Source organism: Oncorhynchus gorbuscha, linkage group LG20 (genome assembly GCF_021184085.1).
Source record: "Oncorhynchus gorbuscha isolate QuinsamMale2020 ecotype Even-year linkage group LG20, OgorEven_v1.0, whole genome shotgun sequence".
Classification (NCBI taxonomy): Eukaryota; Metazoa; Chordata; class Actinopteri; order Salmoniformes; family Salmonidae; genus Oncorhynchus; species Oncorhynchus gorbuscha.
The window spans coordinates 11,338,170-11,357,714 of record NC_060192.1 but is presented as its reverse complement, the minus strand read 5'-3'; the positions used below and the strand labels follow the sequence as shown (position 1 = coordinate 11,357,714).

The 19,545-nt window shown below is 41.8% G+C and overlaps 2 protein-coding genes across 4 annotated transcripts; one reads left to right on the top strand and one right to left on the bottom strand.

Moving 5' to 3' along the window:
- The first annotated feature begins 1,591 nt into the window (after nucleotides 1–1,591).
- On the top strand, nucleotides 1,592–8,062 carry LOC124006754 (transcription factor BTF3). 3 transcript variants are annotated; one of them, XM_046316879.1, is made up of 6 exons: nucleotides 1,592–1,682; nucleotides 2,785–2,853; nucleotides 3,042–3,155; nucleotides 3,369–3,570; nucleotides 3,957–4,013; nucleotides 7,733–8,062. In XM_046316879.1, the coding sequence occupies exons 2-6, from the start codon at nucleotides 2,785–2,787 to the stop codon at nucleotides 7,777–7,779; spliced, it is 489 nt and encodes a 162-aa protein (XP_046172835.1). In that variant the 5' UTR covers nucleotides 1,592–1,682; the 3' UTR covers nucleotides 7,780–8,062. The 3 variants fall into 3 exon arrangements, with proteins under 3 accessions (XP_046172835.1, XP_046172836.1, XP_046172837.1); XM_046316880.1 differs by having other exon boundaries at nucleotides 1,621–1,747; XM_046316881.1 differs by lacking the exon at nucleotides 1,592–1,682 and adding an exon at nucleotides 1,808–2,145.
- A 504-nt stretch (nucleotides 8,063–8,566) lies between these two features.
- On the bottom strand, nucleotides 8,567–13,910 carry LOC124006755 (ankyrin repeat family A protein 2-like). The gene is made up of 9 exons (XM_046316883.1): nucleotides 13,781–13,910; nucleotides 12,941–13,347; nucleotides 12,279–12,437; nucleotides 12,019–12,066; nucleotides 11,635–11,750; nucleotides 11,300–11,425; nucleotides 11,061–11,127; nucleotides 10,810–10,890; nucleotides 8,567–9,474 (listed from the first exon to the last, which is right to left on the bottom strand). The coding sequence occupies exons 2-9, from the start codon at nucleotides 13,221–13,223 to the stop codon at nucleotides 9,419–9,421; spliced, it is 936 nt and encodes a 311-aa protein (XP_046172839.1). The 5' UTR covers nucleotides 13,224–13,347; nucleotides 13,781–13,910; the 3' UTR covers nucleotides 8,567–9,418.
- Between the last annotated feature and the right edge of the window lie 5,635 nt (nucleotides 13,911–19,545).

Genomic DNA, 19,545 nt, shown 5'->3' with positions numbered 1-19,545 from the left:
ATGTGAAATAATCTGTCTGTAAACAATTGTTTGAAAAATGACTTGTGTCATGCACAAAGTAGATGTCCTAACCGACTTTCCAAAACTTTAGTTTGTTAACAAGAAATTTGTGGAGTGGTTGAACATGAGTTTTAATGACTCCAACCTAAGTGTATGTCTGGCTTCAACTATAGATTACGCAGGACCATTCATGGGGAAAATATTTCTGATTTTGATTGATGCGCATTCTAAATGGGTGAATGTGTATCCTGTTCTGCTTCATCCACCACTATTATAGATTGCCTATGACAGAGCTTCAGTAACCGAAGGAGTGAGTGACAACACAACCTGTTTCGTGAGCACTGAAGCACAATAATTCTCCAGAAACAATGGTATTGTGTACGTGACATCAGCTGCATATCAACCATCTTCAACAAAAGTGTCATCTGTTCTGTTCAGCTACAGAATAACACCTCAATCCACAACAATGCTTTCTCCTGCTGAGTTGTTATTAGGTTGTAGACTACGCTCCACACTGGACCTAGTCCATTCAGATCTGAAATGGAAAGTTGAACGCAAGCAAAACAGACAGAAAGAGAACAATGACAAATGATCCAAGGGCCAAAGTTTTGGAGAGGGGGACCCTATCCTTACCAGAAATGTCAGTCATGGGCCAAAATGTATTCCTGGATTCATAGACTCAGTGACTGGTCCTGTCTCCAACAAGGTAATGTTGGGAGATGGTAAAGTGGTTTGCAGACATGTTGATCAGATTATTTCCAGACATGAGGGAACAACAAGTGTGTTACTAGTTGTGATGGCAGAGGACAGACAGGCTGGTCTCTAGCTATCCACTTGTTTCTATGGTGCACATTCCACAGACAGAGATCGTAACAAAGGAAACAGTTCAAGAAGAGGAGAACCCAGTTTCAGAGTCAGATACTGAGCCCAGCTCAGAAACAGCTGGTGGCTCCTCCTCTGTTGAGAATGGACGCTATCCCTAGTGTTAGTCACAAAGCTTCCAAGCTGCTTAAAGGACTTTGAACTGTGAACAGGGTAAACTAAAATGCTTGTGAGCATGTGAAATGTAATGTCTATTGTCATGCTTATTCTTTACACTGACTTGTTTAGTTCAGTAGAGTACAGAACAAGTTAAAAAGAATGCTGTTTCAGTTAAAGGAACGTTATTTCAGCATTAGTTCATTTTAATGCAATAAAATAGCATTCTTATGTTGTATATCCTAAAAAAAAAACGTTTTTTTGGGGGGGGAGATTTTATATTGAAATCTTAATAAGGGAGGAGGAATGTGGTAATGTGGTATTAACACGTCATTACACATTCACGCCACCAGGTCGTGTAACACTTAAGATGAGTACGTGTAATCATTGTTAGAGTATTGGGGCGCACCAATACACACGTTGAGTGCAGCTGCGACTGTCTGCCTTTTACACCATGCTCCGGGTTAATAATAAAATAATCAGTTTATATAGAGCTACTCCCTTATTTATTATAAGGCATAAAGAGTTCCATGGATTACATATAGGGCCATCCCTCATTCCCATAAATGAACTGGCCCATCAGCCACTGAGGTATATGAATGACATCAGGCACTTTTGCGGTTGCACGTCTGCCCGGACGTCACTTCCTCCAGCCTCTCTCGCTTCCATCTTGCTCCCCGCGTGTGCTCGTTGCTAGTGTGCAGGTCAGTGAGGAGCTCTAAAATACCTTATTTCCTGCACTGTTTCTGCTCTTCTCCAACTGCACACGGTAAACAATATCCTCGGTTATCAGACCGGTAAAAATCGTGGAGTTTGAGCATAAGTGGGCTTGGTAATGGAGTTTAGAGCTGGGAGGTGAGGTTTGGGTGACAGGCCCAATACCGCTGGCGCTAATCGAATTTAGCAACTTGGTAACTAGCCAGAGGCAAAAAAGCCCGATACATCGTTTATCTGGCTTTTACTTTTCAGTGGTCATCGTCGACATGTCAAATGTATGTAGATATTTAGCTGGCAGTTTTTTTCATTTTCTCGACATGTTCCAGTTCTTTGACATCAACAGTTACAACGGCCTATTAGCATAGTTAGCTACATCAGTGCCTATTATTATCCAGCCAGCTAACGTGAGCTCTCCTATCTAAACATAAATAACTTACCAACTAAGTACTGGTAAGTTGGTTGATAGTTTTTCTGCTAGACTCAGACATGTAGCTAACGTTGTTAGCTAGCTACAGTTCATTAATTTAAGCCGTGGCGTCTGCTCTTTTTGGTTGCAGGTCTGCGTCTTAACGACGTTGGCAAATGTTCTATAACGTTTGCTAGCTGATATGTGATCAACTAGCCAGCTGATACTGCTCAACAGGCAGTTTGGTTGCTAACGTGACGTATCGTAGTGTTGCCTTTCAAACTTCTCAACCACAATATTGATTTACTGTTTTGGGGATTTTTGCTAAATTACTGTACATCAACAGTACACTCACGTGTGGGGGTGTGCCTTCAACTTGTATTTCATGTTCAAATTAATTTAGGCTAAATGTAACGTTACTAGTGTAAGGAAGGGGAAAGGGGGATACGTAGTCAGTTGAACAGCTGAATGCCTTCAACTGAAATGTGTCTGGCGCATTTAACCCCACCCCTTCTGAATCTGAGAGGTGTGGTAGTCTGATGTTAGTCGAAAATAATTTCGGTAAGAAAAATGCAGGCTTAAGTGAGGCTGGGCTTAAAGGTATTACAAATGTAACGTTAGTTAACCAGAAACGCATAATCCTAATTATATAATACCAGTAACCCAAATGCTGTCTATTTCAGATGAAAGAAATAATAATGAATCAAGAAAAACTTGCCAAACTTCAGGCACAAGTCCGCATTGGCGGCAAGGTAAGAAAATAAAGCCATTAAAACACACCAATTTCTTCCCATTATGCTCCGACCATGTTTTTCCACCTAGTAACACAGGCACTATTTAAAACAGTCAATATGTTTAAAAAACAAACATGTTATTGTAAAGTTCATCTTGCACCTGGTGTTAAAAGAGCATGCACTTGAATCTGTCTTCTGTTATAAAGGGCACCGCTCGCAGAAAGAAGAAGGTCGTGCACAGAACTGCAACAGCAGATGACAAGAAACTTCAGTTCTCCCTAAAGAAACTAGGCGTCAACAACATCTCTGGTATCGAAGAGGTAAGGCCTGGTCAATGGTTAGACTGACCCATTCACTCTCTGTAGCCATCTCTTTTTAAATGTATGCTTTTTAAATGTATGCGTTGATCTCTTTGAAAGCAGAGGGTTCTTTTCAAGGCATAACTTAGCTAGCTGCGGTCTGTGAGTTTTCAGAAATGGAGATGTCTAGTGTGACTGCAAGTAACATGGCATAACCATTCTCATTCCTCACAGGTGAACATGTTTACGAACCAGGGGACAGTGATCCACTTCAACAACCCCAAAGTGCAGGCCTCCCTGGCAGCCAACACCTTCACAATCACTGGCCACGCCGAAACCAAGCAGCTGACAGAGATGCTGCCCAGCATCCTCAACCAGCTGGGAGCAGACAGCCTGACAAGCCTCCGGAGACTGGCTGAGGCTCTACCCAAACAGGGTACGTGTTCCTGGGGGAGGTAGCTGGATGGTGAGGGGGTACTGGCCGAGGCGCTGCCCAAACAGGGTACATGTGTCTGGGGGACATTTCAAAATAGTCTTCACCTCATCTGTTTGATTTGGCCACAGACTTCTGTAGTGTTAGTGTGTGTGAGGAGGTGGATTGGTAAACGAAACAGACAGAAATGCACAGTAATAATTTGAACCATTTTGCACTTGTAATTGGAATGTTTGGGATTTGAAGTAGGGCTGGAGGTTCATCGATGGATCTTGAGAATTGACATTGTAATAGAAATGCCATTTGTTTGACTTATTCTTCATGATTGGATGCATCTTCCTGTACATTGCACTGCAAGTAGTTTAACATTTCTTATTTCTTCCTCACAGCTGGAGATGGAAAAGCACCAATTGCCCCCATAGAGGAAGAGGATGATGATGTTCCAGGTGAGTTATATGAAGAGCAGTCTCAACGTGCTGAGGTTGAAACTCAAACAATCAAAATCTGAGAATTAACCCAGACTTCTGTTTCCATCCATGTGGGCCGGCACCTGTTTCTCACTAGCCCGTGGCTCCGGCAAACCTGCTCTGACTTTGGGCCAAAGTCAGGCCACTGATACTTTTCCGCTGGCATTTACAAAAAAATGGCTAGCTGAACTTTAACTTTCTCACAAAGCAACTGTCTTGATGTAAAAGTAGTTGATTCTGCTCACACCTGATGGAAACACATTTAAACTAGCTTTCATTAACAAAAATCACTAGTGACACACTGGTGTGGGCTAAGTCTTAGAGGAAAAATCCCCCTAAAACCACTCATTCCTTTAATTTACAGTGTTAAGAAACACTGAGAACAATATTGTTTGTGAACAAATGTTTCATTTTGGCGTTGTAAGGTTGGTAGCAACATGGGAAATCATTGTGGAAGTCTGTTGCAGCTCAGGTCGACTACAAAATCCACAATACAATGCTCTCTATGGGCTGGCAAGCTAGCAAATGTAGCTACACACAATAATATCAAAGACAATATCAGCATGTGAAGGAGCTAGTTAGTGCAGCTGGTTTAGGCAATTTTACAGCTATCACTACAATCTCACCATGTTCAACCTGCAGATCGATGTGCCTCAGTGGAGTCGGACATTCGCAACAGCAGATATACTTTTGAGGAGATGGGGAAACGTTGCCCATGCTACGTCAATGGACCGAGCGGTGCTTTCTGAGCGATTCTGGGACAAGCTCTCTTCAAGGAGTGAATGGGAGTCTATTAGGCGCTAGCTCAAAAACCCAACATTGGCACCAATTTCATCAAGTACAACATTACAAATCTTGTCCAAGATGTGAGAAGTAACTTGCTATCTGTAATATCGTGTAACTTTGGATTTGTGTAGTTGCGTACTCGAGGAAAATGGGCACGTTTCTCGACATAGTCCGTTTGAGAAGGGATTTGCAACTGCATGACTCACAACGTGAACGCAATTGGTGGGGCGTTATGTCCTCTGTCAACTACGTTTATTTTCAGCGAACTTGTGTAAATATTTGTATGAACATAAGATTCAACAACAGACATAAACTGAACAAGTTCCACAGATGTGAGTAACAGAAATGGAATAATGTGTCCCTGAACAAAGGGGGTCAAAATTAAAAGTATCTATATCTGGTGTCTGGTGTGGCCACCAGCTGCATTAAGTACTGCAGTGCATCTTCTCGTGGACTGTGCCAGATGTTACCCCACTCTTCCACCAAGGCACCTGTAAGTTCCTGGACATTTCTGGGGGGAATAGCCCTCACCCTCCCGATCCAACAGGTCTCAGACATGCTAAATGGGATTGAGATCCAGGCTCTTTGCTGGCCATGGCAGAACACTGACATTCCTGTCTTGCAGGAAATCACGCACAGAACAAGCCGTATGGCTGGTGGCATTTTCAAGCTGGAGGGTCATGTCAGGATGAGCCTGCAGGAAGGGTACCACATGAGGGAGGAGGATGTTTTCCCTGAAACGCACAGCGTTGAGATGGCCTGCAATGACTACAAGCTCAGTCCAATGATGCTGTGACACACCGCCCCAGACCATGACGGACCCTCCAACTCCAAATCGATCCCGCTCCAGAGTACAGGCGTCTGTGTAAAGCTCATTTCTTCGACAATAAATGTGAATCCAACCATCACCCCTGGTGAACAAAACCGCGACTCGTCAGTGAAGAGCACTTTTTTGCCAGTCCTGTCTGGTCCAGTGATGGTGGGTTTGCCCATAGGTGATGTGTTGCCGGTGATGTCTGGTGAGGACCTGCCTTACTACAACAGGCCTACAAGCCCTCAGTCCAGCCTATTGCGGACAGTCTGAGCCCTGATGGAGGGATTGTGCATTCCTGATGTCCTAAGTTTTCATAAGTGACCATAATTGCCTACCGTCTGTAAGCTGTTTAGTTTCTTAACGACCGTTCCACAGGTTGCATGTTCATTGAACAAGCATGGGAAACCGTGTTTAAATCCTTTACAATGATCTGTGAAGTTATTTGGATTTTTACAAATTCTTTGAAAGACAGGGTCTTGAAAAAGGGACGTTTTTGTTGAATTTACGCTCCTTCATTTGATTCCTATCGCCTTTCTTTGGCAACTGCATAATGATATGCACCCTGGACTGAGGAGGCAGACAAATAGAAAAATTCTCTGTTAAATTACACATCTCGAGGTAGGAATATTGCAAAAATATGATCAATGGCTAATTCGAGAGAAGACATCCTCCCCGAGTTATGACGTTATGACATGGCCTGTATTGAAGTCTGACATGCATGAGACTTTTTAGCAATCTAAAAGTAGTGTTCCTATTTACCTTCCAGCGAGAGCAACTATCGCAGTGCTTAAGTCATACCGGCTGGATTTCTGCCTGCTTGTAATGCCAATAACTCAGAAACATGAACTGACCCAGGGAATTGATAGAACATCACTCAGATGCACAAAAACAGAACAGCTCTCCAGTGATTTCAGTCTCTGCAAACGGAGCGATCCCAAAATATCAGCTGTGCAAAGGTACGTGGAACTACGGAAACAAAGCAAAGTCTGATCTGTTGTGGAGCACTTTAGGTGGAAGTGTAGCAATGGAGGCATCCTTGTGAGAATCACACCAGCCTCTGGCAGTACATTTAACACTGTCCCACTCCCACCCTCTTGGCATGGATGGACACATCTCTAGTTATTGGTTCTTTTTCCTCCCTGCTTATTTCTACTTGACCATAGGGATTGTGTAGGTATCGTCAATAATGGACCTGGTTCTTGGCCTCTTGTGAATTTGCTCAGTGACGTGCACCTTTGTCTCAACATCACCCACATGTCTAGTTAGTATACATGTTATACTTTCTCTGAAGTCTGCCTCCAGAATAAGTTACATCTGGGCTTTTACTTTCCCTCCAATTAATAAAACCTTGCCAGGGTTTGCTTACTTTTGGGAATTGAAAGGGGTCATGCTCAGGGGATCCAACAATGACTAGAGTAATTGGTGATGGGTGGGAGTTGGGGTGGTGGGCTTAGTGTTTGAAACGTTGTTCGTTGTTTAGGAGTTCTGAAAGCAGTTTGCTTTTCTTTGTTGGAGAAAATGGGTCCAAACACATGAGGTTGCCATTACAATTACCCACAGCTTTTCCCAGGGCTATCCTTTTCCCGTAACCCAAAGTTTTCTCAAACGATTACACTCCCGTTCAGCGTGAGGAATGGTTGAATCCCGATGACAGTCTATGTCTATGCCATGTTATTACTGGAGTTTAGTTTCCCTTTGTGCCCCCCCCCCCCAAGACAGTCGGGATTGTTTCCATTTGAACCCTCAACCCCTCTGAGACATATGGACTTGACAGATTTCAGTCTTCATTGAAAAAATAGGACCCTCTTGAGATCCGAAGTGCCTTTTTGATCTTCAGTGCCATGATTTTTACATCTGTTTTCGGGAGTTCTGTGTACCTTCCCCTTATACAGCGAGACTCGTTCTGAGTGTAAAGGGAGAGCTGATTTTGTGGGGGGGGGGATTGTACCTGGGATCATGTTTCAGATAAACACACATATTTTTTTCCCCCTTAAGTGGTCTGAGATTAGTAGAAAGGTGGCATGTATGTTTGTATTTAGGCCTGTTTAACCTTACTGACACGTCACTTACCCACCGTTGGCTCTTGTGTTGTTTTTAGATCTGGTGGAGAATTTCGATGAGGCTTCCAAGGACGAGGCAAACTAAAGAAAAAAAGACCTTCAGGAGTCTCAACAGGACGTGACTGGGTTGGATAAGGGCACTAGGCGTTATTTTTTTTAATTTAATTTTTTTTTCTTGCCACCCGACTCAAATGCTTTTTTGTGCACTGTGGTGTCCGTGTCCAGTTTGAGTCAGTGAGAGATTGTACGGGTTGTCTGTGGTTCGTGCTCTTCATATTCTCTTCAGCTGTTTCTTCCATGTTACTGAACCTGATTTCTTTTCAGTCTGGCTGAAACTATATCTGGAATAAACATTTTGCTATTGTCAATTTATATTTTCTCTGATTACTTAAACGTTTTTTAATTGCACCCCATGGTCAACTATGGTATGGTACAGAGTAGTGCGCTGGACTGCCAACAATGTGACTTAAAGGCCATTTACACTTGCACCGACGTGCACAGCGTTTACTTTGAATAAATGACTTGTACAGATAAATGGGACATGATCTGTGCACTAAATTTGGTGAAGATGGTTTACAAGGTGATTTTTTTACAATCAAGCACTAGCAAAAATCTGAAGGAACATTCTACAACACTATTGTACCCTAGGATGGCATTTCAACCATATCTTCCAATGAAGTCAGGCAGATAAACACACAAATATACATTAAACTACTACCTAAAGCAGCCCCCCTTCCCGCAACACTGCTCTTTTATTAAGCTTTACATATATTTGAAAAAGCTCTGAGGCTGATACGTAAAGCTTAATAAAGAGCAGTGATACTACCAAGAGCAGTGTGCGTGTTTATTTTTCCTGGACAAAATTTGAGAAGCTTTTTGTGGCTGGATTTTATTTTTTTTCTCTTAACATGGGAGCAATTTTATTAATCTGTATTGTTTGATGTACTTAATTTCACCACAACTTGTGTTAAAAGTAGCCCGCGAAATGACGTTGCCACGAGCAGCACTGCAGATATTGAGATGCAAGCCTTTGTTCTGTCACACACAGTATGTGCACAGGTTCGCTGAATGATGTTACGTGGGAGTTAGGGCACCAAAACAGCATAGAAGTCTATGCTCTTAGTCGTTGCGGCAGTTGACCCACTAGGCTGTTTTACTTTACATTTACATTTAAGTAATTTAGCAGACGCTCTTATCCAGAGCGACTTACAAATTGGTGCATTCACCTTATGACATCCAGTGGAACAGTCACTTTACAATAGTGCATCTAAATCTTAAGGGGGGGGTGAGAAGGATTACTTATCCTATCCTAGGTATTCCTTAGAGGTGGGGTTTCTGGTGTCTCCGGAAGGTGGTGATTGACTCAACTTTCATGCCAATACCCTTTTCATGAGGGGCAGAATTCTCAAATGACGTGTGCAATTAACTCAACTTTCAACATCCCCCATTAAGGCATGATTTGTGCAGGCGTTTGGGTTTATGCACTAGTTTCTTACATGGTTTGTTATAAAACTCAATAGGATGTCTACCCAAAACGGATACATGGGGTGCCTAAATACTCACACACATGCTTCCTAAACGTTTCACACATGAGCCTCAGACGTGCTTCACGATTGTCCTCAGACATTTCTTTCTTCGTTATGGCATCTGCTGTATACTGCATTTCCATTCCCAGGCAATCCTTCCTCATGTCCCCAGGTTAGTGGCTTTTCCCTGGGCTCTGGTCACTCTCGCATCCCCATCAGCAGCTTCAGTAGATGGGCCTCCATCACCTGTTGAACTGATCAGAGAATAGAGAAGTTTCATGAAAGTATTGTACGAAATCAAAAAGGCATGTATCTGGTAGAGTTGGTTAAAGGTAAATAGGAAAGCTAGGTTGCTTAACCTGAACTGACAAGAAAAGGCCATAAGAATGCTATCCTCAAACAGCACAGCTCCAAAAGGCCATTTTAAACATTAGGTCTCTTATTTCCAGAGTACAAATATCCAAGTCATGAAATCGTAACAGCTACTGGGTTAGTTTGAGCATGGCTTGATTGGGATATGTTTCCATAACAATGACATGTCTAGCCTTGGCATACATAGCACCTTACTAACTTGTCCAGCAATTTGAATGGTTAATAGAAATTGACATAGAAAATAGATGCGCCAATTGCCTGATACGGTGCATTTCCATTGAATGGTCTTGTGCCACTAAACAGGTGGATGTAATGTCACGCCTAAAAATAACACTTGCAAAAACCTAGTCTAATAAAAATAGTGGTTGGAGTGTTTCCATGATCCATTTTGGCAAATTGTGCATTAAATTGTGTTCAGGTACACTGGGAAAGCCAGCATGAATAGAATGCAAGAATTGACATTCTAATTCTCATGTGCACCTGTAATGATCATGCTGTTTTATCAGCTTCTTAATATGCCACTCCAGTCAGGTGGATGGACTAGCTTGGCAAATAAATGCTCACTAACGGATGTAAAACAAATGTGAGCAAAATGAGAGAAGCCTTTTGTGCATATGGAACATTTCTGGGATCTTATTTCAGCTCATGAAACCAACACTTTACGTGTTTTTTTTTCAGTAGTTACATATTTATTTAGCAAGCAGTATGCCTTTTAAGAATTAAATGTTGAGTGGAGCTTCGTAGTTGTGATGACATCACGTGCCCACATACCTTCTAAATTATCCGGCAATCAGCATTTAAGTTTTTCTATAAAAAAGTTTGACAAATTCAAAATCCACCTGTCAAACAAATACATGTCGCTTTAGAATATTTCTCCTATAGCTGTCGTTTCCATTACGTTTTTTTTACGACATTGCTTTTGTCAAATAAACCTGGGTCAATGGAAACCTGCCTATTGTTATACACTGACTAGAAGGAACTTTCACCAAATACCCTTGTTTCTTTCCTAATATTCTAATATGTAGTTAAGTTGTCTGTCTGCACCATATGTATCTTTATGAAAGTAAACCTGGCAAAAGACAAGTAATGAACTGCTATATTTCTGCTTTATGTATGCATAGAGTACAATACCTCTTTCGTGAAAGGATTCATGATATTGCAGCCTGTTCATGATAAGTATATAGCCTATAAATGATATGAAATGCATATTTGTATACCATTCCTATGGCCCATTGCCACAGCCATATCCATAGCGTTGAAGCCAGAGTCGGACTCAATGGTGGGGTCGGCTCCACTTTCTGTGACAGGAAAGGTTTGAATTAATCAGATGACAGACCTGTCTACACAAATACAGCCTACAGCTAAACAATTTACCTAAACATTAAGTCAGTTTCAGATAACCGCCACTGCTGTTGATAAGTACAGTATGTCTGCTGAGTGGAAGGTCAGTCAGCCAGCCAGTCCTTACCCAGGAGGATTTCCACACAGGGTACATGGTTCCCATGGACAGCATAGAGCACGGGAGCCCCGCCGTTCTGAAACCAACCCACAAACACTGCATCACATTCGGGCAAACACCTTGGGCAGCCTCCAGAAAGGTAAGCTCACCACATTCACATCACTGATTTGGGGGATGCATATCCATTTGTCTACATAAGCCATACACAAGAATACAGTTTAAAATCCTGAATCAGCTAACTTTCCTACCCAGTCATATTCATTGACGTCCACCCCACAATCGATGAGCATCTTCACGATGTCTGTATATCCCTTACTGCATGCCAGAGACAGAGCACTCTCTCTGCCTTTAGCCAACAGGTTGGGTTCCGCTCCCTAAAGGAAGAGAACATGGAGACAGACCATAAGTGAGAAAATAGTCAGGTCTAAGCGGCCCATTTAGTCAAAACATGATTTCAACAATGTGGTGTTTTGCTGTTTTATGTGCATTTTATAACAATGTCTGACTATATTTCAGTACCATGTTGTTCAAATGAATTTAGTCATTTGCTGAGTTATTCGTCTCAACATGTCATTGTACTTACATTCTGAAGCAGGAATTCTACGACTGCAATCTGTCCATGTGCTGCAGCCCACATCAGGGGGGTGAAGCCTTCCTCATCCTGCAGGTTAATCACAGTCTCTACAGCCATACAAACACCAAAGCAATCAGTAACATGTTCCACATCTTTCAAGTCAACCAGTGAGAGCCATATTATAGACGTTCTTGAGTGCATATTGTTCTTACCAACTGTTAATTATGTGACTTCATGGTTCTAAGGAGCCCGACAACATCAATATAACAAAACAAATGAGGAAACAAATGAGGAAAACCACATGCTAGCTGGTGAATGGACAGAGCTGGAAAGATATCATAGGTTGTTCAATCGTTCAATGTTAGATTCAGGTATGGTTTGTGTTGTCATGTTTGAGGAAAACCATTTCACCCTGTGCTGCTAGCTGGTGAATGGACAGAGCTGGAAAGATATCATAGGTCAGAGGTCAAGCAGCCATCGTTCAATGTTAGATTCAGGTATGGTTTGTGTTGTCATGTTTGAGGCTAAGTGATGTGTGACAAATCTAGGATAAATGCCGTCATATAGCTGCCCACTGATCCGACCTCTAAATTGGAAGTCTGTACATTGGACAAAGAAACCACCTTTATTTTAAGATGAGCTCAGGTACTTACAGTGGACCAGAAGAGGAGTGGAGGACACTTCGTTACCACGGTGCTTGTTGGTGAGTGTTGTCGACTGTTTGATGGGAGAGAAGTGTTTGGTGGTGGACGGGGTATAAACATGACGCACTTGTATCCCCGGTGAGGGTGACGTCTGAATATTACACTCGGCTGAAAGGCAAAAGAGGCAGCAGCATCAAACATTAGTTTTGTTCAATTGAGCAGCAAAATACATCCTGATTTATCTGGGATCAAATTAGCCTAAAATCATGGCTCTCTGTTCCACTAAATTACACATAACTAAGTCATTGAACGAAGGCGTCTTCTACCGGGTAGTTTTAAGACCCCCAACGCTCGGCCTGAACATTTACACGCATATCAGTGAGAATGTATATATATATTGTAACATTTATACACCTTTTTTTATAGGGTTAGTGTTCCTACGTAACCATTTCTCAATGTTACAGCTCGTGTTTTAAGCAAGACCGAAGGACCACCTGTTCTAATTCCGTATATAGCGTGTTCCTGTATTGTAACGCTAACGGAAGAAGGCCGCCAGAAACTGAGGGAGTAACGGTAGGCACCTTTAATAAGAGTACTGGGGGATAAGGTAAAACATGCGAATTGCATTGTATTACCAATGAGTGCGTCAACAGTTGGTAGTTAGTTGGTACCTTTAAATAAAACAGAAGCCACCTCCAAATCGGAGTTGACCTGGTCCTGGATGTTTTTGCTGTCCTCTTCGTTGAGTGACTTGACGAATCTTGAGCATACGTTCATATCGAAGCGGTTGGGCAGAATGAACTTGATCCCCATGGCCACGTTCTGTGCACCTGTGTTGTCCGCACTTCCACCCGGGTGCTCCGACTTGATGCCACTCATATCTGGCATCACACATATCCCCTCCATCTCCTCTGAGACCGAACTGGTCCTGCTGGGTACCAAACCTTTGTCCATGACTAAGTAGTTAAGGGTCAAGAGGGTCGACTCAGTGCTGGGTGGATGTGATGGCGACTGTCTTGGTTAACGAAGACTTTGTTTACCACATCGAGTGTGCCATAAGAGAAAAGTCAGTGAAAGCCTAGAATGAATTCAAACGTAACATCAGCATTGGGTTGGCCGAGGGTTAGTGCTAATATGCATAAACCCACAGGAGAGAGTGGTTGCAAGAGAACAGACAAGGATCATTAACAACAGGATCAAATCAGTCCAGAGGCTTACATCGTTCAATTTTGGGGCCTAGCTAGCTACAACCAAATGCTGTCTGACTTACCATTACTGGTAGTTAGGTAATATTTTGAAATAAATAATAAAGACGAGACCCAAACAGACCGACTAGTGTTAGCTAGCCCAAGATTGGCCAACTCGTTGAACGAGACGTAGCTAGCTAAGTGTTAGCAAGCTAGCTAACAGACCCAGTATCATCCATTGCAAGCAACCTAACGTACTGATTAGAAGCACAACTTACACCGTTGTTAATGATTTACATTTATTAATAATAAATAATTTCTTACTAAGTAGCTAACACATTTTGTGTAATGTCCACCGATGGTGCAAGGAGTTGATAGCTGGCATTCCACTTGTTTCTCGCGCATGAGCACTAAAGTTTTTTTCTCTTCATAATGTGCCAGACTGTAAAACCAGATATGTGAACAATAAAACATTCGAAAACATGCTTTATTCTAGCGCGACACTTACAATTATTGAAAACATACAGAAAAATATTTTGTATTTTAGCAAATTTGACAATGAATGACACTTAATAACCAAGCCTCTGTGTTTTTTAGTTGTCCATGCGGAGGCCTATCGCATACAAATCTTTGAGGCCTTGGGGACCTGTGTTTTACTTGTGTGTCAGCTCCAAAAACCTAACCTGGGTGAATTAAAGTTTTACCATGACATTTTGCAATGTTTTTGTTAATCCATTTTAATACGAAAGCTTGGATAATAGATTAGGCTACACTGGTTACCCTGCTGTGAGATTACAATCTGAAGCATAAAGATCACAGTTTTGGTCAAATGCTAAAATTGGTTTATGCGATGCAATTATTTTTTTGACCACAGGTTCATTAGAACAATTGCTCAATTTTCCTTGAATATTTTCCCTGAATGAAATGGTTCATTGTAAACCAAAGACAAAGGAGCTGATCGTGGTCTACGGGAAAAAGAGGGCCGAACAGGCCCCCATTAACATCGACTGGGCTGTAGTGGAGCGGGTCCCCCTTAGGAGACTGAAAAGATTTGGCATGCGTCTCCAGATCCTCAAAGTTCTACAGCTGCACCATCGAGAGCATCCTGACCGGTTGCATCACCGCCTGGTATGGCCACTGTTAGCCAGCTGACTGTAAGGCGCTACAGAGGGTAGTGCGTACGCCCCAGTACATCACGGGGGCCAAACTTCCTGCCATCCAGGACCTATATACTAGGCGGTGTCAGAGGAAGGGCCAAGAGACCCAAGTCAAAATAAACTGATCTCTCTGCTACCACACGACAAGCAGTACAGGAACGCCAAGTAGATCCAAAAGGCTCCTTAGCAGCTTCTACCCCTGAAGCCATAAGACTGCTGAACAATTATTCAAATGCACCCCCCTTGTTTTTACACTGCTACTCACTGTTTCTTATCTATACATAGTAACCTCACACATACCTACAGGTTGAAATTACCTTGACTAACCTGTAACCCTGCACATTAGTGTTATTTTGTTACTTTTAATTAAAACATTTTTACTTTTGTTTTATTTTCTTAACCAATAACGCAGTTCAAGAAATAGAGTTAAGGGCTTGTAAATAAGCATTTCACGGTAAGGTGAACCTTTTGTACTCAGCGCATGTGACATACATTTGAATTTATTTGAATCACAGAAGATGGACACAGGCATATTAGAAGTGTGCCAGGTGTTTATCCAATCTTTGATGATTTTCTCTCATAAGCATGTTTCATGTTACTCTTTTCATTCTCCAATCTTTGATTTTCTCTCATAAGCATGTTTGAAGTTACTCTTTTCATTCTCAATTTAAAGTAATAGAGCAGTAGAGTATGTACATTTGTAGAAATGTATATGGTACCATTCAGATCAAATTAAAAACATTTATTGACCCGGCTAGCTATCTTAAGTGTTTCGTTTGTGCTGCAAAGTCTCTACATGTCACCATTTGAAGCATGTTACTTCTGCTTGAATAATCTGGAATTACTCATTCGTTTGAGCGGTCAGAGGTTTTCCCCTTCACTGGTCGAAGTTGCAACATGCTAATCTGATTTAGGGGGATATGCCAAATATTTCTCCCTAATCTGTCAAGTCCTGCCATAGAGGAGTGTAGTCCTAAAATAAGCGCCATTCGCTTTTGTTTTTGTCTGAGTTTTCATAGCTAAACCCCTGTCCAGATCAGGAAATTAGGGGCCACCTCTCTATTTTTTCCGCTAATATTTATGTGGCTATTTTCAAATGCTGCTAATTTAGCTCATAAAACATAACTTTATATTTTGGTTAGGGATCAATTGGCCAAGCAATAGATATTATTTGATTTATTTCTGTGGATTTCTGATCTGGTACAAAGGATCAAAAGCTAAATCAACCTGCTATCAACATTTGTCTCACCACAGCTTTCTTTCTTTTGGTTGTTTATACCTGAGTAACAAGGACTTGGTAAATAGTTTATTTTTGAATTGGTGACAATAGTTTGTCAACAGCGACCCATTCTAGTCAGGTCTTTCGTGACACCACAACAATTTCTGGGAATTACGCCTTCCTGAAACTAACTGTATGCAATGCAAACCATAAAACGTGAATGTCACATTCATTATGCTAGGTAAGTTCCTCCTTACCAGAAGATCCCCTGTAGGAAAGTAACCCATGACTGTGGCGTTGGTAGATTTAATAGATCCGTTTCACCTATTGTGTGTTGGTTGACTTTCTTACGTGGCCTTGGCTTTCAAAGTTTGTTTATTTTGAGGTGACTGTGAGGCATGTCTACAATCTGCTACAAAGTGGGGATTTCCTAACTACGTGTTTAGGCTTATGTTGCCTGGATGAAAAACGTTTTTCAGCCCCTGCCCTGTCGTATTTATGCAGTTCATCAGTCCCATAACCCCCGCTAGTGACATATACTTTGGCAGCATTTTAGACAGGCAGCCCAATTCGCATCTTTTTTTCACTAATTGATCTTTTGACCAATTGGATCAGCTCTGAAAAAGATATGATGTGATTGGTCAAAAGACCAATTAGTGGAACAAATATCAGAATGGGCTGCCTGTGTGAATGCAGCCTAAATAACCTCTAACCTGTTTGCTATGTGTGCATAATCTCTCTCTTTCTCTCTCTCTGCATGCTTACACACAAATAAAGCAAATATGTTTTCATAATGATGTATCATTGTGTGTCAAAGTGAATAACACTATTCAGCCAAGGCATATCATGCATGTCTACAGTTGGGATTACCACCAATAGAGGGGCATGAATGAAACACGTGCCCTTTAGGTTAGAAGTCAACTGGTTGCCATCAATATATTTCATACACTTATATCATGCTGTCTGATCAAAGAGAAAAGCCTTATAGGTCAATAAGTCTGAACAAGAAAAGTTGAGTAGGGAAATGTTTTATTTTCCTTCTTCTATTAATAGAAATGTACAGCACCCCAAGAGCGACAGGGATAGCTTTTACAGTCTTTTAGTTGAGGTAATGAATCAACTTAAATAGTACACCACCATCTCAAACCAAACACGTTTTGTGACTTTCCAGCCATGCGTTTTTGAGAGGTTAAGAAGAGCTTTAGGAACTGAATTTGCTCAAGTAAAACTAACCATAAGCTGTTGTTCTTGGAAGGCAAAGGTAATGATGTATTGCAGTGATATCGAGGAGAGAGGCAGAGGTAGGGGGGCTGTTCAGGGGCTAGCCTAGCTGTGGCGGTAAAGGGGGCTTTTAGCTTACGGGGGGCTGGAGTAGGGTGGGTAACAACAAGGGAGTGAACAGGCAGGAACAAGGGGTGACCATGGTATTCTTATCTTTTCCTATTTTTGTTGCATTGTCGAGAAGGCACCTGCAAGTAATCATTTTGTTGGACAATGTATCAGATCAAATTTGATCTATCACATGTGCCGAATACAACAGTGAAATGTTTACTTACAAGCCCTTAACCAACAGTGCAGTTTTAAGAAAATAGAGTTAGTAAAACATTAACTAAATAAACTAAAGTAAAAAATTATTGATAAAAGTTACACAAAATAATAATGAGGCTATATACAGGTCAATGTGCGAGTGTACAGGTTAGAAGTTTACTATGTGTATACCATACATACAACTTATAAAACCTGAAACTAGTCATAGACCATGCAATGGTGCATGGAATGATCTGGGATGCTGCTGGTTGGTACACCTGCTTCTTCCAGTCCATAAAACCTTATGAGCAGGCTTCTCTGGGGCCTTGTTGCCAGCAGCACCAACAGGCCTACTCACAGCGCCTGGGTCCTTTGTGCCTCCCGTGCCTAGTCCTCTGCCTCCTGCTGTTTTGTGCTGGACGACTGTAGCCCATGACGTGATTTCACACAACACAACCAGCCACGGCAGAAAGAGAGGGGGTTTTGTCCCGGGACCCTCTTTTGTGCTGTTGTTTAGTTTGTTTGTTTTCAGAGATTCTAATGAAGAAGGCCACGAGTTGTGGTCCGTCACTGCCACAGTAGGGACACCAGGGGGTCTGGAGAATAAAAAGCTTCCAGGTCAGTAGCATGGAGCAAATCGCCGCTCTCTAATATCTCTGTCAGTTATCACACGCAACTCCGGCCTCAGTTGCCTTGTTCCCCCAGCATGTGAAGGGCACTCGCGTGATAAGTCTGCGCTCTTGCAGTGACCATAACTCCTACTCCTCACGGCATCTACAGGATAGCCTACTGAGTTGACTGTTAACTCAACTAACACTCAGCTATTGAAACAATGATGCTGAGCTGACCTCGACCCTCTAGCAGGCTGAACTATGTTAAATCTGATTATTGGTGCATACTAATTTGTCTGGAAAATTTCACAACCACAATTTATTCTAATGTCTTTCACATGTAATCTATGTAATCTTCTTCACTTTATAACAAAAATTGGATGTGGCAACCAGTCCCAAAATATTGCTGAAACAGACAGACAGGCAACCGGGCTAATAGAGAACCTAAACTGTGCTTGTATGACAAATATATGTTGTTAACATATAACATAAATGTCAATGGATGTGTAAGAGGAAGGTAAACGGATCTACGTTTCAGGTTTTACCCAAGCTCTTTACTCAATTGGTGTTTGGTAACTGGGACTAGATCTGCACCTAGGGACCACCTTACCCCAATCTTGTTATCATTTTCCCCCAGTATGTGATAAAATCTAATGAACACATGGGGGCAGTATAGACCAATCTGACACACTGGCACTTGACTTGCAACGAATCAAGTTCATGATGAGTAACAGCTGAAATTGTTGCTATTGAATGTAACCTCAAACAATGAGTTGGCGAGTCTGATTGTACTTAAAGCATCAGTGTTTTTTATTGTCTTTATAAAATAATATTTAAGTGTATTTTTCATGTACTGAATATAAGAGATGCATTTTAGAAAACAATGTGTCATACAGTATATGCAGTCATGTACCCTCATATCATCTATTGTGTCCAGTTGCACATGTGGGATTAGTGATTTTGACTGCAGATGGCAGAACTGGTTCAGTCCAATAACCTTGATGAATGAAGTGTTGTCATCCGCGGGGCTGAGTCCCCTTGTCTACATCTCACACATTTCTCCATTCATTCAATAATTGCTGCAGGCAATTTTGGTTACAAGCTGCACTCAATGGTACAACTGTAGTGGTCTCTGCCTGGTATTCAACTGTTTCCCCAGAACCTGCACACATTATAGGCCTACTCATAGCTTTATATTTGTTTATGGTTGTACTGCTGCTACTGCTGTTGTTGCTGCCAATGAGCTGTAGTCTAAACTGATTCTCCAGTCCATGTTTGCTCAATTTGAGTTAATGGGTTAAGCAGGAAGGGCGGTAACTCCATTTGGACTCCCTCTCATTTCCTCCCGTTGCTATGGGCACTAGTATGAGTAATGACCTTGTATACATGAGTGCAGCAATAAGTTAGTGGAGAACAGCAAGATATGTTTTCAGTATGAGAGGGGGTTGGGCTCACTTATGGTGGACCATATGTGCAAATTAAGTGTTTTGGATGGCATACAAATATAACTCTCCATGGAAATAAATAGTTATGTACGGATTCATTCTTATGTTGTTCGTTTGTAATTAGGCTACC